At 42.6% G+C, this 27,538-nt stretch overlaps 1 protein-coding gene and 1 long non-coding RNA gene across 4 annotated transcripts; both read right to left on the reverse strand.

Moving 5' to 3' along the window:
• Positions 1-32: 32 nt before the first annotated feature.
• galnt11 (UDP-N-acetyl-alpha-D-galactosamine:polypeptide N-acetylgalactosaminyltransferase 11 (GalNAc-T11)) lies at positions 33-7,936 on the reverse strand. Of its 3 annotated transcripts, none has more exons than XM_022222788.2 (12): positions 7,722-7,936; positions 6,745-6,997; positions 6,478-6,601; positions 5,074-5,240; positions 4,790-4,915; positions 4,384-4,633; positions 4,179-4,296; positions 2,685-2,837; positions 2,391-2,609; positions 2,211-2,315; positions 2,004-2,141; positions 33-689 (listed from the first exon to the last, which is right to left on the reverse strand). In XM_022222788.2, exons 2-12 carry the CDS (start codon positions 6,965-6,967, stop codon positions 558-560), a joined length of 1,755 nt encoding a protein of 584 aa, XP_022078480.1. In that variant the 5' UTR covers positions 6,968-6,997; positions 7,722-7,936; the 3' UTR covers positions 33-557. The 3 variants fall into 3 exon arrangements, with proteins under 3 accessions (XP_022078480.1, XP_022078479.1, XP_022078481.1); XM_022222787.2 differs by having other exon boundaries at positions 6,745-7,000; positions 7,722-7,935; XM_022222789.2 differs by lacking the exon at positions 7,722-7,936 and adding an exon at positions 7,565-7,703 and having other exon boundaries at positions 6,745-7,000.
• A 1,824-nt stretch (positions 7,937-9,760) lies between these two features.
• On the reverse strand, positions 9,761-13,781 carry LOC127531416 (uncharacterized). Its single transcript, XR_007938538.1, has 4 exons — positions 11,282-13,781; positions 11,077-11,174; positions 10,663-10,725; positions 9,761-10,567 (listed from the first exon to the last, which is right to left on the reverse strand). It is a non-coding gene; the product is annotated as an uncharacterized LOC127531416 (long non-coding RNA).
• Positions 13,782-27,538: the final 13,757 nt, after the last annotated feature.

The raw sequence follows: 27,538 nt of genomic DNA on the forward strand, positions 1-27,538 counted from the left end.
ACCTGTGAAGTGGTGAACATCCATCAGTGAACTCATGTTGAGGATTTATTGATGATGAAACAACACAAAGACGAACTTTAAAAAGTGACACAAAGATCACCACACGACATCATCATGACATAAAGATGTTACATCATAAAGTCACTTTGAGAAAATTCATCCAGTCTAAGCTAAATGTGTCACTGTCTCACAGGAAAAGCTGAGGACAGCCAGTACATCCCTTCACACAGGACTTCATCTCTTTGACAAACTTTTGGCTTCAGGACGTTCCAGATCATTGAAGGACTTCCTGTGTCCTCAACTCTGCTTCACTTCTTCTGAAACAAATGAAACAGTGTGGAAATTCCAATGATTCCAGGACCTTCTAGGACTGTCCATCCGGCCCTCTCCTGGACAGACGGTGGGAGTGTTTTAAAAGCAGCTGCTTAAAACAGAATCACGAGCAGTAAAATCATCCTGAGCTGCAGAAACGAAAACTAAAACCTTTACAACAGTTTGTCCTGATTGTCTCTAAGACACGACTGAGGTCGTCTGTCCATCCATCCATCACGTCCTCCTCAGGCCTCCAGCTGCCACTGCTGCGCCTGCGAAGCGTCGCATATCGCCATAGAGACAAAACCCTTTGGTCCAATCGGCTGAGCAACGGCCAGACATTGACCAACCGAGACCTGGTAGAGACGATTGGACTTCTGCAGGAGACAGACAGAAGACATGTTAGAACGTTTTCCACTAGTTACTTAGAAGAAGTCAAAATGTAATATATTCTAGACTCATTACACAAAGCACAAATATTTAGAACCTATTGTTTAAATTTGGTAATTATAGCCTTTTAGCTAAACAAAATATTAGAATATTCCATTTTGAATTTCAGTAAACTACATTCAAACTGTATAAACAGAGTTTCTCTTTAGGCTGACTGCAGGACTGCAGACCTGAAGGTTAACCAGAAGATGATCTTCAACAAGGAGCCTCAGAAGGTCTGAAAAGGCTGGTGGCAGATTAATGAAAGCTGACTGAAGGTAAAGGTGAAGCAGGAAAAGGTGGTTTGAGAACTTTGCAGGGCTTGAGTCAGAACATCCAGAACCACCAGGCGTCTCCAGGAAAGGAGCTACAACCGTCACATTCCTGCTATCAGGACACTTCTGGACCAGAGACAGCAGATCTGATCTGGGCTGAGGAGAAACAACCAGACTGTTGTCAGCGATTCTGCTTTTCATTTGGAGATCAAGGTTCCAGAGCCTGGAAGAAGAGTGGAGAAGCTCAGACTTCAAGGAGTCTGAATTCCAGAGTGAAGGTTCCTCCGTCTGAGAGGGTTTCTGGTGTCTTGTTGGTCCACTGAATTCTATCAGGTCCAAAATCATCACAGCTTCTAGCAACAGGTTGTGTAGAGTCTTCATGGCGATGCTGGTTTCCTTCACAGCAGCAGCTGATCAGACGACTACTAACCAAGGGTTTGACCAGGATGTGACTGTTCTTGATTGGCCTGACCTGAACCACACAGAACCTCATGTGAGGTGTTGTCAAGATGAAGACTAGAAACATTTGACCCAGAACTAGAGCTGAAGGTTGCCATCAGACCAACCTGAGCTTCATCAACTGTCAGCAGACCCTCAGGCTGGTCTCCTCCATGACACACTGATGCCTTCATTCATGCTACAGCAGCAACCATAGGGTACTAGGTGTACAGACTAACTCACTTTCACCCGTTTTCTGATTGATCTTAGGAAGTATTCTAATATTTTGAGAGTGGATTTCTGATGTACATGAGCTATAATCCATAATCATCAAAATTAAAACAAAGAAATGCCTTAAATACTTTATTTTATGTCTAATCAATACAGACTATATGAAAGTTGACATTTCTAAAAAGAGCTTTTTCACAATATTCTAATGTGGTGAGATGCAGTACATTCTACTAGTGCCAGTAGTATATTATACTAGTTGGGTTAGCAGTAGTAGAGTAGTACATTGTAGTGTCAAATGTACATATGAGTGAGTCTCACCCCCAGTGCCCACTGCTGCGACCCCCCAGAGCCGTGGCACTTCATTAATCGAGGCGGGTCAAAGGTTCGGACCTCGGATACGTCCAGACACAGCAGCCCTGCAAGGACCAGCTGGCCCTCCTCATCGTAGGCCCAGTCCTGCAACAGTCCAACCGTCAGCATGCAGCACAGACCAGACAGGTGTTCTGTAGGGGGTCGTGTGCTCACCTGTTCAGGATCTCGAGGGTCACATGGTCGCAGGACAACGGCTCCGCCCTTCTGACTGGCTCGGCCCTGGGCCACCAGGCAGCGGCCGGTTGCTAGGTTACGAAGCTGGAAGAAGGATGCTGGGTGTTAGAGTGAATGCAGGTAGATGGAACAGTAAAGGTACCAGGTGTGTTCAAGTACCCGTCCTCGCTGCAGGACCTTTGGCCGCCTCATGCCTTTGTTGATGAACAGTGGCTGTTGCTGCTTGTTGCCATTGGCGACAGTCTGCATCTCGGGGTAGACGGTGTCCAGGTACCAGCGGAACGAGCGACACTGCAGCCGCTGCCGCAACACCACACGCTCGCTGATGTCACCGTAACCACGGTCACGCAGCTCTGGACGCAGAGACAGATACTGCTCCTGATTGGAGGAAAGAGACACGGGGCATGGTCAGAGGACGCCTGTCTGTGTGAGTGTGTATTAATGTGTGTGTACCTTGTATTCGTCCATCCACACGTGTGCCAGCCGCAGAGAATTATGGGCCATGGTGTCCTGACCGCCTGGAGAGCCGTAGGGTCGACGCTTCCTGAATATATGGCCGACTCTGGAGCACGGGACGATGATCAGCTGACCACCACACATCCAGATCTGAGGTGATAGACACACACATCACATGTATAGACACTCAGCGGTCACTTTATTAGGTACACCTGTTCCATTGTTTGACACAAATGGCTAATCAGCCAATCACATGGCAGCAACTCAAGATGTGGCCCAGACAACCTGCTGAAGTTCAGACCGAGGAGAAGAAAGGGGATTTAAGGGCCTTTGAATGTGGCATGGTTGTTGGAGTATTTCAGAAGCTGCTGATCTTCTGGGATTTCCACCAACAACCATCTCCAGGGTTGACAAAGAAAAGAGGAAACATCTTTAGAGCAGCTGTTAGATGTGAAGGTCAGAGGAGAACAGACAGACTGGTTGGAAACAGGAACTCACATAAACCACTGGTTCCAACCAAGGAATGCAGAATACCATCTCTGAACCACAACAACCTTGAAGATGTTCTACAGCAGCAGAAGACTACACTGGGTTCCTGTCAGCTAAGAACAGGAAGTTGAGGCTACAACTCACACAGAATCACCAAAACTGGACAATAGAAGACTAGAGAAATGTTGTTAGTTTGATGGACCTCCATTTGAGCTGCAACATTCAGATGGTTAAAATTTAAACACCATTAAGCATGGATCCATCCTGCCTGGTGTCAACTTGTTCAGGCTGCTGCTGATGTAATGGTGTGGAGGATATCTTCTTAGTACCAACTGATGACGGTTTAAACTCCACAAACTACCTGAGTATTGTTGCTAACCATCTCCATCCCATAATGACCACAGTGGATCATCTTCTGATGCTACTTCTAGCAGGATAATGCTCCATGTCACAAAGCTCAGATCATCTCAAACTCGTTTCCTGATCATGACCATGACTTCTCTGTACTCCAACGGCCTCCACAGTCACCAGATCTCCATCCAGTAGAACCTTTACATCTGGTGGAACAGGAGATTGGATCATGGATGTTCAGCCGACAAATGTGCAGCAACTATGTGGTCCTATCATGTCAATATGGATCAAAATTTCTGAGGAACGTTTCCAACAGCTCGTTGAAAGTATGACACCAAGAATTAGGCAGTTTTGACGTAAAAGGAAGTCCAGTCTTTAACTAGTGAGGTGTACCTAATAAAGTGGACAGTGAGTGTGTGTGTATATATATATATATATATATATATATATAAATATATAAAAGCCTGAGTGCAACTTTTTAAACTAAAAGCTCTGCAGGAGCCCAGACTTGAGTAGAGAGTTCAGATATTCAGACATGTTTGTTCTACAGGATCCCGGGGAAACACCTGGAACTCCTGCATCTTTGTAGAACTCTGTGGACACGGAGGTCTTCGCTGAACACTTAGTCTGCCCACTGTCCCTCTAACTCACCCTGAAGGAGATCTCTAGGTTCTCTCCGCCCCAGATGTCCATGCCAGCATCGTATTGGCCGAGCTCGTTAAAATACTTCCTGTTCATAGCGAAGAGCCCACCTGCCATCGTAGGAGACCTGAAGGGGAGGAGCATCAGAGGTCACCTGATCACTGAGTTACCTGATGGTCAGTCAGCTGTTACCTGACGGTCAGTCAGCTGTTACCTGATGGGTCCTGTAGCACCCTCCGCCCCATTGAGCTCGGCGGGGGGTACGGGGTCCCACTTGAAGTGCAGCCCCCAGTTGAAGCCGCCCCTGACGATGGGTGAGGGTGAGTAGGCGAGCGTGTCGGCAGAGATGATGTCGATGACGGGGCAGACAACAGTCCGGCGGTCCTTCTGGATGGGGGTGAGGAGAGGCTGCAGCCACGCCCGGTTCACTTCGCAATGACTGTCCAGAAAGACCAGCACCTCACCTGGACACACAGACAGGTGAGTCCACCTGTACTTTGAGGGTAGCATGTAGGCAGCAAGGATGTGAGGATTTACAGAAGTCAGGTCCAACTGAGGATTTAATTGTGAACCAGAATGTAGGAAATAAAGGAGAGAGGGGACCAACGGACAGAACGTACCTGTAGCATGTGAGGCTCCTATCATGCGTCCTCTGATGAGTCCTTCCCTCCTCTGGTTTCTCACCAGCTTCACCTTCCTCTGCAGCTCCTCCTGGACGTATCGATCCAACTGGTCCTTCAGCTCCTCTGGACCAGCAGACAGACATGGAATTATTATCTTCAGCTCATCCGTTCACAGGTACCATCAGTCTGGAGGAGGTGAGTATCTCTGGAATGTTAGCGTCACCTACAGATACTGAACCAATCAAATCACAGTATTCAGCTCATCCGTCCCCGGGCGTTACCAAGCTCGCTGTGGTCATCCACCAGGATGATCTCGTGCAGCAGGTAGGGCGGCGTTCGGTCCAGCACACTGTGGACGGTCCTCAGCAGAGCGGAGAAGGCCTCGTTGAAGAAACAGATGACGACGCTGGCAGAAGGTAGAGCTGTAGGATACGGTTTGTCCCGACACCTGGGAGACATTCAGGATCAGTAAAGAGCTGCTTCACACAGAAAACTAAAGTCTAGCATTATTACCAGGTCGGGTCAAGTCGGCACTAGAAGTTCATGTAAATATAGTCTCCAGCAGTGAGGAGGCCCTGAGCAATATCACCCGATGGACTCTAAACTGCGTGTCCTCACTGTAATCAGATTACCTCTGACTATAACAGTACTGTCTCTGATGTCAGATTAATGTTTAAATTCAGGATCCACAGCAGGAACTCAGTGGAACTAAAGTGAGGTTCTCTGGTTCCTCCTTCAGTTCTCCTCATGGAGGAAACCAGAGTCCACTCATTTCTTCTCTGTGTTCTTCAGCTGCTCTCTGCTGGAGGGGTTGTGTTCCTCTACCTTTCTCTGGAGAACACCTCAAAGGTTCTGCTGGCTTCAGGACTCACACTGTCCAGGTCCTGGTTCTACTTGGTTCTAGTGGAGAAGCTCTGGTGTGATGTTGTTCTCTGGATGTTCTCCTGCTGGAATGTTCCTCTCCTTCATCTGGTCACCCAGTATCCTGGTTCCTCCTCAGACCTTCATGCTGCATCTAGAAATGTCTTCAACACCTTCTGACCTCATGCAGCCCCAGATCATCACACCTCCACCTCCATGCTTCACTGTCAGGACCATCCATCCACTGTGGTAGTCCTGGTCAGGTTAGTAGTTAACTGTCAGTGGAGTCATTTTAGGAGCTCCGATTAGTGGAACTATGACTCCTTCTAGATCTCCTGATCAGTGGAACTATGACTCCTCAGATGTTTCTCTTCCTCTGTTCAGTTCTTCTCCATGTGGAGCCATGATGCAGACACAGATAGAACCAGTCCATAGGTCCAGGACTGACAAGGTTCATTCTAGAACCATGTTCATCAGGTCGACTGGTTGGAGTCACAGCTGGACTCTTTGGTTTTTAGAGTTTCTACTTTAGAGCTGAATCTTCATCAAAGTCTTCATTTCTGTTGGTTGTTCAGAGGAAGTATTTAGTTCTCTTTCTGTGATACCGTTTAGAATCAGGTGATGTTTAACAGGGTGTCCTCACTGCTGTTGGAGATCGTATTTTATTGGTCATTCGTGAAAATGTTTGAAGAGTTTGAGCTGATTAAAAGGAGATGTCATGTGACAGAGCAGCTTTACAGGCATTAGCTGTCACACATCTAACCCTGAGAGCAGCTGTCAGCTGGGTCGGTGAGCGGCCCGGTTCAGTATCGGCCGGTTCTTACTTGGAGTCTCTGGTATCAGGCAGCTCTCGGTGGGAGCCCAGCCTGTTGGAGATGAGGACGTTGAAGGCGTGTCGATGATAGCCGGTGTCCCGGACCTCCTGATCCGCCTCGTTGAATATCATCCCTGTGGATAGAAGAAGTCAGACGACATTCAGTTTCCAACCCCGGCTGAAGATCTGCTCCATTTCTGTTTGCAGTGTTTGTATCGTCAACGACTCACAGGACGTCAGCATTCTGACAGCACCTGAAAGCATCGCTGCCACTCACCCATCTCCGGGGACAGCTCTGCTCCCTTAATGGCCGGCAGAGGACGACGCTCCGCCCCGCGGTCAGCCAGGCCTCTGGTGATTGGCTGGCTGCGGTGTTGCACGGGGGTCCTGCCACGGCCAGGCTCCGACCCCAGAGAGAAGTAGAGGAAGAGGAGGACGGACCAGGTGGCTGAGGTGACGAGACAGCCGTAGCAGAAGTAGCGCAGAGTGACACTGGCCATGGTGGCCGAGCGAGCATCGCCTTACATCACCTGCTGAGAGAGAGAGAGAGAGAACACCTGAAAGAATCAGCGAGGTTTGTTACAGGTAGACAGGTCTAACACCTGTCTGTTTCATTCAGCCCTCTGCAGCATGTCCTGCTGTTGGACACAGCAGTCTGTAGTCGCTAATCAATAACCAATGAGACTCAGTAACATGTGACATCAGCTGATATCAGCAGACACCTGAGGACAGGTGTCAGGTGTCTCATTCACCTGGTTAATCATTTAAACAGAATGACAGTAAGTTCTGTTCAAAAATTTTAAAAAAAAAACTTTTAAAGACTGAGCAGTTTCATTCACCTGTTCTCACCTGAACAGTGGAACCAGCACGATTCAGAATCAGACCATGAGCTGCTGTTTTACATTTCATTTCCTGTTTTCTAAACGAGGATTTGTTGTATTTTCGCTGAATCTTAGGAGTAAAAGAGATCTGGTCTGTGAAGCTGCTGGTTAGATGTAGGTTTAATCTATCTGGTGTTTAGCTGGAGTTCACTAGAAAATAATCCACCCTGATGGTCTACAGCCACCCTAACCCTGATGGTCTACAGCCACCCTTACCTGCTTCTTCTGAGCCGCAGCTTAAAACTGTTGAACCGTGTCCGATAATGGAACTAGATAGCAAGCCACAATTAGCTAAACTCAGATTGGAGTTTCCCCTAAATGTGTTCCTTCCCGGAGTTCCTGCCCATGACAGTCATATCCGATCGGTACTCACGGTGCTTTTGCTCCCATCTGCTCCAACTCGTTCCAGCCGCTCCGGCTACAGGTCGGTTAGCAGCTGCGGCTAAAAGCGGCTAAAACGTCCAGTTTTTCCAACGGAGCTCTGAATGTAGACTACAGCTCCGACACATCACAGGCCCGGGGCTCGATGCTCCTCCTCCCGGTCCCCGTAGCTTCACCGACTATCTTCTTCTTCTCCTTCTTCATTTCCGGCAGCGCAGACCGTACTGCTGCCCTCCACTGGTGTCTCGCTGAACTACATCTTCATGCAGGACCTGCAGTTCTGCCTTAGAACTCATTTGATGGTTCTCATGATGGCCGAATAAAGAATTTTATTGTATATTTTAGTTTTTAGCAGTTTGCGGCCTAAAACAGTGTGTGCTGCTGCTCATGGTTAAACATGAACTACATGTTTGGATTTTTATGAGTGATTGTGGAGAGCTCATATTCCATGGATGTGGATGGAGTTTTCATGTTTAGTTCCACTTAGAGGGTAGATATTGTGCCTCGTATGTGAGAAAATGCATTTTGAGAAAACAGCCTTTGAATTTACATCCTGTAAAAATATTTTTGCCATTGTGAATTAAGCAACATTTCAGTTATTAATAGTAAAATCAAGATTTGAGTTGAACCAGCCCTCTGTCAAGATAACGGAATTAAAGTTTGATTTACTGAGGCAGAAAAGTGTTGTAATATACAATAATGTTGAAGACCATTTTAACCACTGGAACTGTAACCCTCAGACAAAAAAAACACAGTAAGCCTTCTAAATTTACTGAACCGTATCTTTAATTACACAAGTTGCGATAAACATGAAGCACAATGAAACAACATCTACTTAAGTAAAAATGCAAATAGAAATGCTCAAGTTTTACAAAAAATAACAAATGCCGCTGTACAAAACAAACATTGAGCCCCAAAAAGGGGTTAGGGTTAATCTGTTAGGGGTTAGGCTAATCTGCCCAAAAGCATCTGGCTGCAGACCTCCACTGTGAGGTCGCTTCCGGTGCAGGCTCCACTGTCAGGACGGGAAATGCACGGGATGCATTACAAAATAAAATCGAAATAAAATCGTGTAGGGACTTCCGGTGGAATTGATTTTCGTGCTAATGCATTAATTAGTTAATAATAGAACATAAAATCTATTAATCCCTTGTCTATATTATATATCGTTTTATTTATATATTAAACTTCTGTTTTGTCGTTTTTGTTCTGTGTTTTCCTTTTATGTTACGCATGAGCCCCACCGTACAGCGAATACAAGCGGCCGAAATGAGTTTCCTCCGCAGGCAGGCAGGGCTCAGCCTTGGAGACAGGGTGAGGAGCTACCCTGGCTGCGGACTCACAGTGGAGGTCTGCAGCCGACCCGACTCCGGATAAGCGGAAGAAAATTATTGGATGGATGAGCCCCACCGTGACTTTTTATGCCTGTGAAGCACACATTTATATTCTGCCAGTAACCGTATCAAGCGTATATTGAGAATTTATAATTACTCCGCCAAGGAATGCGGTGGAGTTATGTGACGATCGGCGTACGTTTGTCCTTCTGTGAATCCGGCTGTTTGGCAACACTACTCAAAAAGGCAATAACAGATATGGATGAAATGTTCAGGGAAGGTCAGAAATGACACAAGGACCACCTCATTAGATTTTGCCAGTAATGCGGCTTATTGTCTGGATCCACAGATTTGTTAAACATTTCCCATAGCGAGACAGCGGCCGGCACGGCGCCGCTGTAACTATGACAACAAGCAAACGCGTTGTCAGTTGCCTGCATCAATTCATGCCGCCCGCTGCATATTTAATGAAATAAATTATTAGTTAATAAACAAATGCTGCATTTATATAAAAAACGCTACATTTCTGACAATGCCATGTGGGGGAATGAACAGCCTTGAAGGAGTACTGCGCTCTCTGAGTGCTTTTCTGGTTCTTTTTATTTGGACAAGTGAAGCATTAGCATTTGACTTTTTCAAAACACTTCTCATTAAAGATTGCCATGTACATAGAGCAATATACACCATCCCTCCCCCTCCCTCTTCTCCCATCCCTCCCCCTTGCCCTCCTCTGTCCCTCTCAACCCGCCCGGCCAGCAGGCAGATGGGTCCCCCCTATATAGAGCCGGGTTCTGCTCAAGGTTTCTTCCCTGTTAAAAGGGTGTTTTCCTGCCACTGTCTCCTTTGGGCTGCTCTGGGGGTCAGGCATTTGGGTTCTGTAAAGCGTCTTGAGACGAGTTGACTGTAATTGACGCTATATAAATAAAATTGAATTGAAATTGAATTGAAATATTACAGCTTAGGTCATTACGGAAAACATAAACGTGGGTGACTTGGGGCTCAAGTGTCTATGTGTAGCCTATAAAGCCGAGGATCTTTTGTCTATGCTAATTATGTTCTTGTGCTGCTGGAGCACCAAAATACCACCAACTTCTACCCAAACTCTTGAGATCTACAGTGTAGTTCAAATGAATTATTAAGTGCTCAATGAGAAAACAAAACATGAACACACAAAGTCACAACATGATCAAATGTTCTGTTATCCTTCAATTATTCATCTTTGTGACATTCACAATATGCCAAATAATTGTTTTCGTCCACTACTATGTCACAAAATGTCCACATGTCCTCAGTGTTGTAGAATGTGAATTTGAAGACCTCCAGGATTTCTTCCCTTTCCTGCTCATCCATGTCTTTTATCCTGCAGAGCAGCCTCAGCCTGTTCCTCCTCCCCCATGTGTAGAACATCAGGCAGGTCCACTCTGGCAGAGAAGAGTGTCTTATTGGCCTCAACCCACTCTGCTGCATGTCTGCAATCATGCAGAATACGCACTTCAACCGAGTCCTATAGAAAAGACAGAAATTTTAAAAAAAGTCTTTCTGTACCATAACTGCTGCACCAACAGTATCTGACCAATAGATACTGTGAGAAGAGCCTACCCCTTCCACTGGTGTGCTCACATCAGCAGGTCTGACTGAAACCTCAGCTTGCTGCTCTTCTTCCTGAAAATATATAGATAAGAAAAAAGATCAGTTGTAATATTCAAGCCAAACCTCCAAAAAGAAGAAAAAGAAAAGATCCCATCAGGACCTGTTCAAGTAGTCCACCCTGACATTAGTCAGCTCAACAAATGTTAATTTTCAATCCAATCATGCATTATCTAGACACTGTTTATTTTTAGAGACAGCAGGTGTGACCTTAACTCATAAATGGCATATTCTTTAAAGCGAGTCCACAATTGGAGTACAATTTGAAAAAAAAGACTGTTGAAAAAATAGGGACATAGAAATGCTGGTTTCCAACCTGAAACAAAAGAAAAACTCAAATGGACTAAAACAAAATTAAAATCTTACCGGAGTAATGTCATCCACCCTTCTTTTCTTCAGCCTAAACACTGGTGACACCTCACCTCGCAGGAGGGCTTTTGATGTATCTGTCCAGATCTTCTTATCTAAAAGCAAGTCAAGAAAATGTTTAGATTAGACAATGACAAACAAGTCACATGACACAATTGTGTGCATGTGCGTATAACTTTAATGTAAAATGCAATGACATTACCTTCAAATGTAACGGCATTTTTAGGTGGACCTCCAAATGTCGCTGAAGCTTCGACGGGATGCTTGGTTTAAACATGTCTTTGGGGCAAAGGGGGCAGTGGAACAAACTGCAGCATGTTGTACAGCGTTCTACTGCAGGCTTTCTGACTGACTTCAACATTGAATGGTGCATCTGAAAAGGATATAAAATTGTGTTATGTGTTTGAATTACAGTACATGAACTTTATTTCAAATAAATTTATCTTTGCTTACAGTTAAAAAGTGAAAAAACTTAATTTCTACATACATTTCTAGGTCTCATTTACACTGCAGGTCTTTCTGCCTAATACTGACTTGATGTACAGCCATGGCCATAAGTTTGGACACAAGTACCATGACGCATGTGAATCTTAGAAAATACCACAAAATACTGAAGTGTTTGGGTGATAATACACAACTCCTGAGAACTATATTAAGTTTCATATTTAAAAAAACATCAAAAGAGTTTGGTGTCATTTTGTTATTCTTACTAAATTCGGTTGTGAAAGTACTGCATTTTTTTGTTATTTTCTTTAATATTATGTTTAGGGAACAAAGTTGTTCCAGTTGTTGGAATTTATTGATAATATTATATCCCTTGTTGATTTGTTGACTAATTAAACTGGTGCTGTCAAAAAATATTAGTTATGTTCTGTAATAGACATCAAAACAGACATAAGTCATGTTGTGTCCAAACTTATGGCCATGGCTGTATACACCTGATTTTTTTTGTACCGCCTGTTTACATCTACTTATAAAAGTGACCTATATCCAATAACTGCATCATTAATTACTCCTACATGAGTTTGCAACCCCCCCCCCCCCCCACACACACACACACACACACACTCACACTCGCACACATAAAAAGTTATGTTAGGTTATGTCAGAGACAGTGGACATCTAGTTTCCCTAAATGTTTATTAGTTTTTAAGTCCTTAGCTTTTCAGTCACTGTGATTATATGGGTGCTGAAGTGGTGTTTTACTACCATCTCCCTGTGTTCTCTCTGTTATTTATGTTTATCCATGGAGATGAGAGAAGACAAACCTTTTCATACAGCTTTTCCCTCAACTAACGTTACTTGTCTCACTCACCATTGTCTGCCTCTCAGGTGAAAAGCTCACTACTGTCACTACTACTTCCACTGTGTGACTGGATATGCAGCGTTTTCTTTTTGTATTTCTTTTCATTTAGGCAGCGCATTAATGTATTTGCAGCTCGTTTGTGTATATGCACGTCATTTTACCCTGTCAGCCACCGTAATTTACACTTTCTGTGGATAATAAAAATCAAGAACTCACCGTAAACGCCAAACGATACAGACGATCACTCGCGTGAAATGGCTTCTTCTTTTGATTTATTTAGCGGTTAGTAAACCAACTTCAGGTGCGTTACGGCCACCTACCGGACGCTTATGGTTACTTCCCGTCCTGACAGTGGAGGCGTCCTGACAGTGGAGGTCTGCACCGGAAGCGACCTCACAGTGGAGGTCTGCAGCCAGATGCCTCTCAATCTGCCATACAATGAACAACAAAGGTCGAAAACATTACTCTGTGGTGTCAGCAATAAAATATTTGAGAGCCAGTTAGTTGTACAGATTTTTCTTTTGCCTCTCTTTGGATTCCATAAACTTGTGAAGATTCCTTAGAGATTTATTTACACGGCCCGTTTGTCACACTTGTTCCAGCTGTTACTATGTACCATACTATGCATCACTTCCACTTTTTCATCTGTGGTGTCCAGAAGTGTATCCATTATAGTGTATTGACTTTTTATCTCATTGTATGGAAGCAGGGAAGCTGTCTTCGACTACGCAGAAGACACCACTGTAGGAATGTTCACTGCAAAATAACATGAGGCCCAGTCCAAACCAGATGACATCGGAATCATCTTGGAAGGCCAAGTAGTCGTCCAAGAATGATGTTCCGTTGGCCATTGCCCTCGTCTTTGGACTCCTGTATGCCCTAAACGTGGACTATCCTCCTCAACAGAAGTGGTTCAAAAGGTGATGATGGAGTTTAATGGGAGCAGCATTTCTAAAAAAGCTCAGGTTTTGAAAAAATACACACCTTGCGGCATGGCTCAGTGGGTAGAGTGGCCGTCTTGCAACCGGAGGGTTTCCAGTTCGATCCTCGGCTCCGTCGAGCTCATGTCGAGGTGTCCCTGAGTAAGACACCGAACCCCTAATTGCTCCTGGTGGGTTGTGGTTAGCGCCTTGCATGGCAGCATCCACCATCAGTGTGTGAATGTGACGTATCATGTGATTACCACAAGGAGACACAAAATGACTACAAAGAGACACAAGATATATCTCAATGGTAACGGATGCTGTGGATGTAGATCTCCATGGTAACAGATGCTGTGGATGTAGATCTCCATGGTAACGGATGCTGTGGAGCTAGCCGGTCCAGGTTCTGTTCAGAGTCTCCCTTTAACCAGCTTGATTCAGATTCTCTGTTGAAGTTTTCAGCAAACCCGACAATCTGCATTCTCGTGGTTGCCATGGAAACTAACATGCTTTGAGTTGCAGAAAATGTATAAAAGTGTTTTCATATTTGTTCCTAATCAGAGTTCTGCTGCTAACAGACAGAAGATGAATCTGTCTGTTGGCTTTATCACAGAGAAAACTCAGGAACATTCATTTTTTTGTGGGTTTGTCCTGAAAACGGAAGAGATTTCCTTCTTAGACAGACAGCTGAGCTTCCTGTTTAAATTCATGCATTTTTAGGTTTCAGAGCTCCGATGTGCAGCTGTCATCAGGTAGAAATAAGAGTCTCTAGTTGGGTTTCCATTACAGTTTGTCGCAAAATAAAAGCGATATTTCTAAAATTTCGACAAAGTATATTTGCACTTTGAACGTGTTTCCATTGAAGGTTGTTCTGGTCAGAAGCATCGTAACTGTCGTAAAATATCATCGCGCGAGATTTCACTGCAGGAAGATTTTCTGCTTCTATCTCCTTATAACACTCTGCATTCCTCTGCTGTTTGCTGTCTAGTATGGCAGTGATGTAGCCTAGCCGCCCTAGACAACCCACAGCAACGAATTTAATTCTCTGCCAGGGTGGGTCTAGTTACCCTCCATAAGGCTCGAGGCTGGATTCTCCTAAAACTGGCCGGACCAATCACCATGAAGTGTAGAGTCAGGCGGGCGTAACTAAGTGACGACAGAGGCGTGACGATTCTGACAGAAACAACCGGCGCACAATAAACAGTTATCTTTGGACTCGGCTTTGGCCACAGCCCTTAAAGATTTGAAGCTAAAATTCAACTTGAAAGATAAACAAAGGACGGCACTGAAGTGTTTCATTGAGAAGAACGACGTATTTGGACTTATGCCGACGGGATATGGCAAATCCTTAATATACCAGTTGGCTCCGCGGCTCCGCTAGTTGGGAAGCTAATGGGACTTAGCCACAATCCGCCGGCGCTCTCGGAAGTACGTCAGCCTATTTGTTGCGTTGATTGGTTGTATACCTACCCAATTGCTGCAGAGGGATTTGATAGACAACCTTTTAGCCCGCCTCCCTCCCTGTCGAGCTTCCCTAGACCCTTGTGCCGTCAGAAACATGGGTGTAGCATGGCTAGGCTAGCAGTGATGTTTTTCTCAAGAATAATGGCAAGAAAACTTTCGGTCTCCTCTTCTGTCCACACGTACCGCGCCATGTTTACTCCGAGAGAACTGGTCATGTGACCAGGTACATCACGTCCGGTGACGTATAATTGCGGAAAAAGTGTTTCCATTGCGCTTTTGCGATATTTTTCAATATCAAAACGTCTGAAAAACCACCTCATGAGAGCGTAAAAACTTTTTTAGCGATATTTTAGTCCTTTTTCGAAATTCAGGTGTTTCCATTACCAGTTTTTTATTGCGCTATTTACATTTTGCGCATATCTAAGGGTAATGGAAACGCAGCCACAGAGAGAAAAATAAATATATGAACTCCCAGCATCAATAGTTTTCTAACATAGGGTGACCATACGTCCTCTTTTGCCCGGACATGTCCTCTTTTGAGAGGCTGTCCGGCCTGTCCGGCCGGCGTTTATAAAGTCCTTCAAATGTCCGGGTTTTTGATCTTGCCTAGCCTGAGCGCGTCACAGACCAGTGTTTTTATCGTTCACGTTGAATGGTTCCTTTGGAAACACGCTCTGAGAGGCGGAGTTTGAGCCGAACCCCGGAATGCTCCACGCTCACTCACTCCTCGCAGGCTGACAGGCAGGTAGACACACTGCGAGAGAACACTCGAACCGAAAGAAAATGCTGAAACGCAAATGTCATTTCACTGATGAAATGCGAAAAAAGTACTCCTGTTTTCGTCCGGGTCGTGTCAAATGGGAGGCAGAATGTACAGTCTGCAAAGCTGGGACTTGTGTCTCTGTAGCTAATAAGAAAAGGAAAAAGAAGGAAAAAAAAGGACTGTTGACTTGATTCATTATTTCTATATTTTTTTCATTTGCCATTAGACACATTATTTTGAAGAATGGGCTAACTGAACATTGAAGAATAGGCTACCTCTCTTTTTTCTTTTTGTTTAATATTTGACACATTATTTCTATTTTTACATGATTGATAATTGGGAGGTTATTTTGAAGAATGGTACTCTACCTCACTTTTCCTAACTAAGGTGTAAGTGTCAGACTTAAGAGAGATGATTATTTCTTATTTTGTTAAACATCTGAATACATGTGTTCCTACACAACTTGAGTCAATAACTATTAAAGACTAGAGCATGCCATATTTGTATGTGACTGATTATATTGTTTAGGAGAATTGCTTTAAATTAATAAATATATTATTTATAAAGCAACTGTTTGTGTTTTGGACTATTTTTCTGAATATCCAGGTAAAGTGTTCTTTTCTGGGGAATTCAGAATATCTGTTTAACTGAGTTTGAAGCACAGAAAGCCCCCTGACCCATGGAAAACCCCTAAAAGGAAGGGGGTTATTAGGGTCCGAGCACCGAGGGTGCGAAGGACAGGTGGTGCCAGGGCACCGACTGTCCAAGGCACCAGCGGTGCCAAGGACCCTATTGAAACCCTAGGGTTTATTATTATTATTATTTTTTATTTTTTATTTTTTTCTCCCGTAAAGTAAATTGGCTTTTTGGCGGCCTTATCATACTCCAAAACGCGTGAAATTTGGCATGCACATCAGGACTGGTGAAAAATTTGATATTTTATGGGAGTTGCGCATGTGCGTGGCAAAATGGCTCTATAGCGCCACCTGCAAAGTTGAAAAAGTAGTCATTAGGCCAACTGCCACAATGTTTCATGTACAGCTACAATATTTGGTGGGCATATGCACCACATCAGGACACACCAAAAAGTCAATGACAGCCACGCCCTAAACCCAACAGGAAGTCGGCCATCTTGAATTTGCTGTAAATTTTTGAAAATTAATAGCTCCTACATGGTACGTCTGAGAGACCTGAAATTTAGCCAGTACATGCACTAGACCTTCCTGATGAAAAGTTATCAAAATGTTGGCCAGAAGCCAAAAGGTGTGGCCATGGCGGACCCTCAAAAAACTGATCCTTCGCCATGAAACAGGAAGCGGTGTCTAATTCTTCTCAACATGCTCCAATCTGCCTGAAACTCTACATGTATGATGACAGTCCTGTCCTGATATCATCCACATAGGGATATTCATTGACAGTCATAGCGCCACCTTGTGGTTTCAGGAAATAGACATCGTTTGCACTTTCATGCCTTATTCTTACCCAGTTGATCATATTCACCTCAAATAACTTTTCATATCTCACCTGAACAACATCCTATCTGCCTCAAACTTAACATGCTGGACACCAGATCCAGTCTGAACACATCCACACTCATAAATTCTGAAAAAGTCATAGCGCCACCTGTTGGTAACAGTAAGTTTAAGGCATTATATTTTTAGGTACAATGGCCCCAAACTTGGTGATATCATGCTGGAAATTGGTCAGCCAAGTCTTCACCTCTTGACAATCCCACACTGTGAAGGGTGTGACATTTCATGTAACGCTGTTGCCGTAGTAACCAAATATCGCCATGCAAAACAAAGTCCTTTCTGACAGGTTAGGAATACTCCAACGCTCACTAAAATTACCACACGCATCACCATCGACCTAAGGAACGACACCGTATGCATCTCGGCACTGCACATGCTATAGCACCCCCTACAGTATTTTTAACAAACAGCCCCCCCAGCACGTTTCACCTACATCCATAAAATCGAGCAGGCTTATACAACATATCAGGACACACAAAAAAGCCTCTTGGAGCCATGCCCTAAACCCAACAGGAAGTCGGCCATCTTGGATTAATTGTGAGATTTTTAAAGATTTTTCTCATTTTTGAGAGTTAATACCTCCTCGGGGATAATTCCAGGAGACCTGAAATTTTTTCAGTCCACACAGCAGGACTTGGTGATGAAAAGTTATCAAAAGTTTAACCAGAAGCCAAATGGTGTGGCCATGGTGACCATCACAGTTTTGATGCTTCGCCATGAAACAAAGCTGCTGTATGACCATAGCCGTCACTAGGTTTTAAGGACGGGGGGGCTTAGCCCCAAGGAGATGCACAGGATGTGCATAACTATCCTCTGCATGCTCCAATCTGCCTCAGACTTTACATGTGTAATCAGAATCCAATCCTGATCACATCCATAGGCCAACATACACTCAGTCGCGACGCCACCTGTTGGATGGACAGGAAATGCTTTATAATTAGCCTGTACATGTTCCAATCAGCCTGAAACTGTACATGACTGATCATAGTCCACCCTCATCACATCCACTGTTTGAAATACATTCTCAGTCGCAGCGCCACCTGGTGGATAGACAGGAAATGCTCTATAACTGCTCTGAACATGCTCCAGTCTGGCTGACATTTTACATGTATGATCAGACTCTCGTCCAGATGCAATTCAGAGGCTGACATACACTCTGTCACAGCGCCACCTCGTGGACATGCGTGGATTCACCGACCAGCGTGGATGCGAGGACCCGTACATCGCTGCTTGCAGCTTTAATTTTGCTTCTCTTTCTTGTCAGTTTGTGTCTCTGTGTTTGTTCAGTGTCTCTTTTTTGTTGATTTTGTGTCTGTGTGGTAATTTTGTGTTTAATTTTGACCATTTTCTGTCTGTTTGTGGACATTTAGTGTCTGTGGTTGGTTGTTGTGTTGTTGTGATTCTGAGCCTTTGTGGTCATTTTGTGTCTCTCTCTGTGCTAATTTTGCATCTCTTGTCATTTTGTGTCTCTTTGTGTTTGTTCAGTGTGTCTTTGTGTTGATTTTGTGTCTGTGTGGTAATTTTGTGTCTCTTTGTGGTCATTTACTGTGTCATTTTGGTAATTTAATATAGCATGCAGGATATAGCAGTAAAGCAGTATGATTTGACTTCTTACAAAGTTGTTTCACTGGAATCATGTTTTAATACGAGTTATTTTAAATACAGACAGCTACGAGCTACGGGGAAGTACTCGCACTCAGGGGAACTAATAATGAAGGATAAACCAGGCTGAGGTCCATCCAAAACTACTGAGTACAAGGGGGAAATCCACAAAAAGGGGGGAAGCAGAAAGGTCCAAAAAACTGATGTAGTCCAGAGAGGATTGGGTTTGTGGGGGACGGAGTCTGGGACAGCATGTGGGTCTGTCAAACAATGATCCAGCAGAGACTGAGGGGAAGAGCAGAGCTTAAATGGCAGAGGAGGGGAGCAGGTGAGTGGAGTTGAGCTGATTGGTGCAGCTGACGCCTATAACAGCAATCAGCCAACAGAGTGAAGGCAGACAGAGGGCGAGCAACCGGGAGAGAGAGACAGGAGGAGAGGACAGCAGACAGAGAGAAACAGAGGTATGGGCAGGAGCTGGAGTGGGACCATCACATTTTGCTTCTTTTTATGCTGATTTTTGCTTCATTTTGTGTCACATCTTGACTGTTTTACATTATTTGTGAGTACGATTGGTTGATTTTTCTCATTTTGTTGTCTCAGATTGTGAAGTCAAAAGGGAGAGCGTCCCCAAACACACCAACTGGTGGATGTAAAACACACTCCAGGCCTGAAGGGGCAACATCAGCACAGGAGTGGAACTAAAAAATGACAACCAGTGCTTCCACAGGTACACAATTTACCTGGGCACCGTCTCCTCCAGCAGGCCTTAAAATGTTTGGTGATCAGTCAGTCTTCCTTTGATCGTGGTCATCATATGAAGTAAGACACAGCTGCTGTTTGGACCGTGAGGACGCAACTGGTAGGACTAATTAAGAGAACTTGAAATGTTTGTTTTTGTATGAAGAAATTGAGGTTTAATTTAATTAATTTGGTTCACACTCAAGATTATTAAGCAGAAAGTCAATTTAAATTTATTTAGTAAATGTGTAAATTAAATTTCTTTGATTTTAAAGAACACATGATGTTTTAAAATACTAATGTGTCTTTTTTTCCAATTCATATTGAAGGTTATCAACCTGTCAACTTTCATTCCACCTTTAAACCAAAGACAGCAAAAAACAAAGAAACAAGACTGAGTTGTCCGTTTGTGAGCCTCATGGCCAAACAGGCTTTTTACAAGTTTGAGCAAGGCTGTGTTGAAACGCATGCAGAATTTGCCACAGATTAAGAATCTAGTGAGTTTCCCGGTGATTTTGCATCTTTTTATGCTGATTTTTGCTTCATTTTGTGTCACATCTTGACTGTTTTGTATTATTTCCATATTATTGCTTGATTTTTTTTTTTTTTTTTTTTTTTTTTATCATTTTGTTGTCCAAGATTGAGGATTTAGTGAGTTTCCTGGTGATTTTGCAGCTATCGATGCTCATTGCTTCATTTTGTCATAGCTTGCCTGTTTTACATCGTTTGTCTTTTTTTTTTGGTTGAAGTCATTTTGTTGTCTCAGATTGAGGATTTAGTGAGTTTCCTGGTCACATGACTAGGACGATGTATACATATTTATTGATATATACATTTTATTTTAATAGGATCTTCGTATATCTTAATATAGTCCTATTTTAAACCTGGTTTACATCCTCCCCGCCTTAAACCAGGCACGTCCCGTTGCATTCTAAACTTAAACATGAATAGACGGCACAATAGATTCGGGAGAGGTGGAAACACTTAGGATATCGGACACATTTTGGAGCAATGTCTGAACTACAGATATAAGCGGGTTACCAAGGGTGTTATAACCTGGTCGTTTAGGTGGCGCTCTCTGACGAATTGAGCGTCTAAGAGTAAAACCACTGTTAACTACATCCCTGGCAGTGGTGACTGGTGAGTTAACCAAGTCAGGCTCAGACTGAACTGGATCTTCAGGCAAGTCTTCATCCATCGAAACTATGGTAGGTATGTTTATGGGCTCAGGTGAGTTTACAGGTAAGTTGTCTGCGTTTGATTCATTTCCTTGATCATCTTCATTTTCCTCCACGCTTGATTCCGACTCATTGTTGCTCGTTTCCGGCTCAAGTTTGTCAAGAGGGACAGAAATGACGGAACAGGGAGTTGGAGAATGGATTTCATCAGGTTCACTTCTGACAGACAGCCGGAACTGGATGCGTTTTCTCCACAGTGAAGCAGATAGCAGGTAAGTCAAGACTTAGGGGGGGGCCACGTCCTCAGACTCTAAAGCAGCAGGTGAGTCGGTGTGGACATCGGGATCAGGATTAAGACGAGTGCGTGGTCGAGTTACAGGAGACTATCCACAGGGCACATCACTATTCTCATTGGCCGGAAGAAAGCCAGATGGAAGGAGGAGGTCTCTATGGAGAGTGCGTACAGGTCCATCTTTGCGCTCAGGCTTTACTTTGTAAACTGGGAGATCTCCAGCTCTGCTGATCACAACAAAGACATCTCTCACACTTATCAGAGTTTGTTTTCCTCTGAGGTGTACATTCCTCCCAAGCACTCTGTCTCCCACTTCCAATGCTGATGGTATGATTCGCTGGTCGAAGCGTGTTTTATTTCGTTCAGCACATTTGGGAGTGTTCTTTTAAGCAATCTTGAAGCTCTCTTCAAGGCGTGACTTTAAATCTTGCACATACTGTGAATAGATTTTGTGCTTGTTTTCCTGCAGTGGGAGACCAAAAGCAAGGTCAACAGGCAGACGAGGCCATCGTCCAAACATTAGCTCATACGGGGCATAACCGGTAACCTCATTCTTGGTGCAGTTATATGCATGAACTAATGGCTTCACATAGTCTTTCCATGTTGATTTGTGTTTTTCCTCCAGTGTTCCAAACATGCTAAAGAGTGTATGATTAAATTGTTCCACTGGATTGCCTCTTGGGTGGTATGGTGTCGTACGGCTCTTTTGAATACCTGCCACCTCACACAGCTGTTTAATTAGTCTTAACTCAAAATCCGGACCCTGGTCAGTATGGATTCTCTCAGGGATGCTGTAGTAAATGACAAAATTGTCCCATAAACACTTTTCCCCAGTTCTTTCTTTTTTGTTTGGCGTTGGAATGGCCACTGCAAACTTGGTAAAGTGATCTGTTAGAACAAGTGTCTCTGGTGTTGAGTCAGGCTCGAGGGTCAGTAAATCCATACATAGCAGTTCGAGAGAACACGAAGGGATGATGTTAACCAGTGGAGCAGATTTATTGGGCAACGCCTTCCTCTAGACACGACTCCAACTCTTGATTTTGTGTTCTACATCCATGGCCATTTTGGGCCAGAAAAAGTCCCAATTTAAACCTGGGTTAGACACATCTTGACTGTTTTACATTATTTGTGAGTATGATTGGTTGTCTTTTGTCATTTTGTTGTCTCAGATTGAGGATTTGGTGTCCTGGTGATTTTTATTTATTTATTTTTTTTTTGCATCTTTTTATGCTGATTGTTGCTTCATTTTGTGTTGCATCTTGACTGTTTCACATTTGTGAGTATGATTGCTTGATTTTTTTTTTTTTTTTTTTTGTCTCAGATTGAAGCTTTAGTGAGTTTCCTAGTGGTTTTTTTTTTTTTTTTTTGCATCTTTCTATGCTGTTTCATTCTGTCATCTTGACTGTCTTACAGTATTTGTCAGTACTATTGCTTTATTTTTGTCATTCTGTCTCAGATTGAGGATTTGGTGAGTTTCCTGGTCATTTTGTGTCGCATCTTGACTGTTTTACATTATCTGAGTATGACTGGTTGATTCTATACTGTACTATGGTGTTTATTTTGGACAAAATTTTTTGTTTCAAAAGAAAACTGCTCTATAGTGTCTTCACAGCCTACTTTACATTTAATTTTGCAGTGTACATTCGTATTTTTGTTTGGCATACTATACTATGGCGTTAATTTTGGACAAAATTCATGATTTTTTCCCCCCCCCCAAAGAAAACTGCTCTAGTGTCTTTCACGGTGTACTTTACATTATCATGTGGCGTGTCTTTATGGCCTGTTGGAAAAATGGCATTCTTTCGACATACTAAGGCGTTAATTTTGGACTTTTTTTTTTTGTTTGTTTCAAAGAAAACTGCTCTGTCGTGTTAACAGCCTACTTTACATTATTTGATTTTGCGGTGTTTGTATTTTGCACTGTCTATCTTGCAGTGTGCATTTGTTTTTTTGTTTGACATACTGTACAATGCCATTTATTTTGGACAAAATTTATGATCCTTTTTTTTTTCAAAGAAACCTGCTCTATAGTGTTTTTCACAGCATACTTTACATTAGTTCATCTTGCAGTATGTGTTTATATCTGGCAGTGTGTTTGTAATTTCCAGTGTGCGATTATGTGTTGCAGTGTGCGCGTTTGTCTTGTAGTGTTTGTACTTGTGTTCGGTATAATACACTATGGTGTTTGTTTTGTCCAAAATTCCTGATCATTATTTTTTCAAAGAAACCTGCTCTATAGTGTTTCTGTCAGGCTAGCTGCTGCCAGGCCTAGATGGTGCCTCTCTCTCAGGGTGGCTCAGCAGTGCAGAAGCAACGACAGGTGTGCCTTATCAACAATCCTCAGCTGGAACTAGGAGCAGGTGGAGATCTTCTAATCAAGCACACCCTGCCTCAGTATAACCAGACGCCTCACATCTCAAGCGCCAGATCGTGACACATCAGGTAGGAGCCTGAGTTGTCATTAAGCAAGTTAGTCTGAACCAACATTCTGTACTAATCTTTGCTGTTCTCGTCTCTTCTAGTTTTGGTTCCACCTGCTCCTAGTAGAGTTCTCTACGCCTGATTCTGGTCTCCACTTTGGTAAGAAGGGAGATCTCTCCAGGCCATCGTAAGTAAAGTTTATTTAAAAATCACAAAGTGCTTTGCATTAAAAGAAAAATGAGACTAGTTAGACATTAAAATAAGCCTCCATGATGTAAAATCACACATGTAAAGACACACACCCTTGGGCATCTCCTCCATTCACCTGTTGTCTGTTACCCCCCACCACCACCTGGCCCTGCACTCTGGCTTCCTCAACTGTGAATCGTCCTGAGCATCACTGAGAATTTGTGAGTTGGTTAGTTTAGTCGTTGTCTCCACTCTCGTACAGAGCATCGTTCAGAGTGTTCTTTATTTGTAGTATTCACTCGAACCTTGTGGTTATAGTAAATTGGGTCGTTTTATAGCCGTTAAGTGACGCCTACCGTGAGTAGGAATTATTTGGTGTTATTTCTTTGCTGTTGTAGTTTCCAGCCACTAGTAGTCTCTGAGTGTTTGAAGCCCATTGTCTCCAATTCAGTTTCCTGTGTAGTTGCCATCTTGGTTTGTAGTTTCTTGGAACAGCTGTAAAAAAGCAAATTGTGTTGCATTCAAAGACCGTCTGTTATTTCCTGAGCCAACCCAACATCGTAACAATTTTTCTCTGTCTACTTTACATTATTTCATCATATGGCATGTTGGAAAAATGGAATTTCAATATACAAAATTTTTGGTTTCAAAGAAAAGTGCTCTATAGTGTTAACAGCCTGCTTTACATTATTTAGTTTTGCACTGTGCGTCTGTCTTGCACTGTGTACATTTATTTGTTCAAAATACTATACTATGGCATTTATTTTGGACACAACTCAGCACTTTTTCCAAAGGAAACTGTTCTACAGTGTTTGTCACAGCCTATTTTACACTATTTCATCTTGCAGTGTGCATTTCTCTTGCAGTGTGCATTTGTATTTTTGTTCAACATGCTATACTATGGCATTTATTCTGGACCAAATTCATGATCACTTTTTTTTTTTTCAAAGAAAGCTGCTCTATAGTATTTTTCAAAGCCGACGTTACATTGTTTCGTCTTGCAGTGTGCGTTTAATTTTCACTGTGCATTTGTGTTTTGCACTGTGCGTTAATCTTTTGCAGTGTACATTTGTTTGTTCGAAATACTATACTATGGCATTTATTTTGGACAAAACTCATTATCACTTTTTTCAAAGAAAACTGCTGTAGTGTTTGTCACAGCCTACTTTACATTATTTCATCTTGCAGTGTTTGTCTCTTGCAGCGTGCGTTTGTATTTTGCCATGCTATACTATGGCATTTATTTTGGACAAAATTCATGATCAAATTTTTTTTTTCCTCCAAAGAAAACTGCTCTATAGTGTTTTTCACAGTCTACTTTACATTATTTCATCATATGGTGTCTTTATGGCATGTTGGAAAAATGGCATTTCAACATACTATGGTGTTAATTTTGGACAAAATTCATGATCTTTTTTCAAAGAAAACTGCTCCATAGTTTTTCACAGAATACTTCACATTATTTCATTTTGCAGTGTGTATTTGTGTTGCAGTGTGTCTGTATTGTTTTTCACTGCCTACTTTGTTAGTTCTTCTTGCAGTGTTTATTTTCCAGTGTGCGAATGTGTTGCAGTGTGCACATTTGTGTCTTGCACTGTTTGTATTTTTGTTCGACGAACCATACTATGGTGTTTATTTTGTACAAAGTTCATGATCATTTTTCTTTACAAAGAAAACTGCTCTATAGTGTTTTTCACAGCCTACTTTACGTTAGTTCATCTTGCAGTGTGTTTGTATTTTTGTTTGGTATAACACACTATGGTGTTTTTTCCAAAATTCGTGATCAATATTTTTTTTTCAAAGAAACCTGCTCTATAGTGTTTTTGTCAGGCTAGCTGCTGCAAGGCCTACATAATGCCTCTCTCTCAGGGTGGCTCAGCAGTGCAGAAGCGACGACAGGTGTGCCTCATTAGCAATCCTCAGCCAGAACTAGGAGCAGGTGGAGATGGTCTAATCAAGCACACCCTGCCTCGTTAAAACCAGGCGCCTCTCAACTCAAGCGCCAGATCGTGACACATCAGGTAGGAGCCCAAGTTGTCATTAAGCAAGTTTGTCTGAACCAACATTTTGTACTAATCTTCACTGTTCTTGTCTCTTCTAGTTTTGGTTCCACCTGCTCCTAGTAGAGTCCTCTACACCTGATTCTGGTCTCCACTTTGGTAAGAAGGGAAATCTCTCCAGGCTGTCGTAAGTAAAGTTTGTTTATATAGCACTTTTCACAGATATAAAAATCACAAAGTGCTTTCCATTAAAAGAAAAATAAGGCATTAAAAAAAGCCTCCACAATGTGAAAGCACATTTCTCATAAAATCACACATGTAAAGACACACACCCTTGGGCGTCTCATCCATTCACCTGTTGTCTGTTACCCCCCCACCACCTGGCCCTGCACGCTGGCTCCCTCCACTGAATCGTCCTGTGCATCACAGAGAATTTGAGTTGGTTAGTTTGGTCGTAGTCTCCGCTCTTGTACAGAGCACTGTTCAGAGTATTCTTTATTTGTAGTATTGACTCAAACCTTGTGGTTATAGTAAATTGGTTTGTTTTATAGCAGTTAAGTGTCACCTACTGCAAGTAGGAATTATTTGGTGTTGTTTCTTGTTATAGTTTCCAGCCACTAGTAGTCACTGTATTGTTTCCTGTGTAGTTGCCATCTTGGTTTGTAGTTTCTTGGAACAGCTGTAAAAAAGCAAATTGTGTTGCATTCAAAGACCGTCGGTTATTTCCTGAGCCAACCCGACATAACTTTTTCACGGTCTACTATACATTTCATCATATGGCATGTCGGAAAAATGGCATTTCGACATACTATGGTGTTGGACAAAATTCATGATTTTTTTTTTTTTGTTTCAAAGAAAAGTGCTCTGTAGTGTTAACAGCCGACTTTACATTTAATTTTGCAGTGTGCATTTATCTTGCACTGTTTTTTGCACTGTACATTAATCTTTGGGAGTCTGCATTTATTTGTTTGAAATAGTATACTATGGCGTTTATTTTGAACAAAGTTCATTATCACTTTTTTCCGAAGAAAACTGCTGTACAGTGTTTTTCACAGCCTACTTTACCTTATTTAATCTTGCACTGTGCATTTGTATTGCAGTGTCTTTTGCACTGTACGTTAATCTTTTGCAGTGTACATTTATTTGTTTGAAATACTATACCATGGTATTTACTCTGGACAAAACTCATTATCACTTTTTCCAAAAAACTACCGTACAGAGTTTTTCACAGCCTACTTTATATTATTTCATCTTGCAGTGTTTGTATTTTTGTTCGGCATGCTATACTATGGCGTTAATATTGGACAAAATTCATGATCACTTAATTCAAAGAAACCTGCTGTATAGTGTTTCTAACAGCCTACTTTACATTTCATTTTAGTGTGTTTTGCAGTGTGTTATTTTTGTTCGACATCCTACACTGGTGTTTGTTTAGGACAAAATTCATGTTTTTTTTCTTCAAAGAAAACTGCTCTGTACAGTTTTTCACGGTGTACTTAACATTATCATATGGTCTCTTTATGGCATGCTGGGGAAAAAATGGCATTTCGACATAATATGGTGTTAATTTCGGACAATATTTGATTATTTTGTTTCAAAGAACTGCTCTGTTTTCAACAGCCTACTTTACATTTCATTTTACAGTGCACGTTTGTATCTTGCAGTGTGCTTTTATCTTGCACTGAGTTTATCTTGCAGTGTGTACATTTGTATTTTGCAGTGTTTGTATTTTTGTTCAAACTATAGAGTATATTTTGGACAAAATTCAAGACTTGGTTTTTCAAAGAAAACTGCTAGTGTTTAACAGCCTACTTTACAGCATTTCATCTTGCAGTGTGTGCATTTGTATCTTGGAGTGTGAATTTGTATCTTTATTCAACATACTATGGCATTCATTTAGGACAAATTCATGATCCTTTCAAAGAAAACTGCTCTATGGTGTTTCTCAGTGTAAGTTTCATTATTTCATCTTGCACTGTTTATCTTGCAGTGTGCATGTGTATTTTTGTTTGACATACTGTACAATGCCATTTATTTTGGACAACATTCAT

This window comes from Acanthochromis polyacanthus, chromosome 20 (assembly GCF_021347895.1).
Source record: "Acanthochromis polyacanthus isolate Apoly-LR-REF ecotype Palm Island chromosome 20, KAUST_Apoly_ChrSc, whole genome shotgun sequence".
In the NCBI taxonomy this organism is placed as follows: Eukaryota; Metazoa; Chordata; class Actinopteri; family Pomacentridae; genus Acanthochromis; species Acanthochromis polyacanthus.

Bases quoted from the DNA above. Each gene is read 5' to 3' on its own strand.
- galnt11 (XM_022222788.2), bottom strand. From the start codon at position 6,967: ATGGCCAGTGTCACTCTGCGCTACTTCTGCTACGGCTGTCTCGTCACC. The intron at 6,602-6,744 runs GTGAGTGGCAGC...TTCTATCCACAG, and splicing joins AGAGCTGTCCCCGGAGATGG to GGATGATATTCAACGAGGCG. The intron at 2,610-2,684 runs GTACACACACAT...TCCTCCAATCAG, and splicing joins TGTGGATGGACGAATACAAG to GAGCAGTATCTGTCTCTGCG.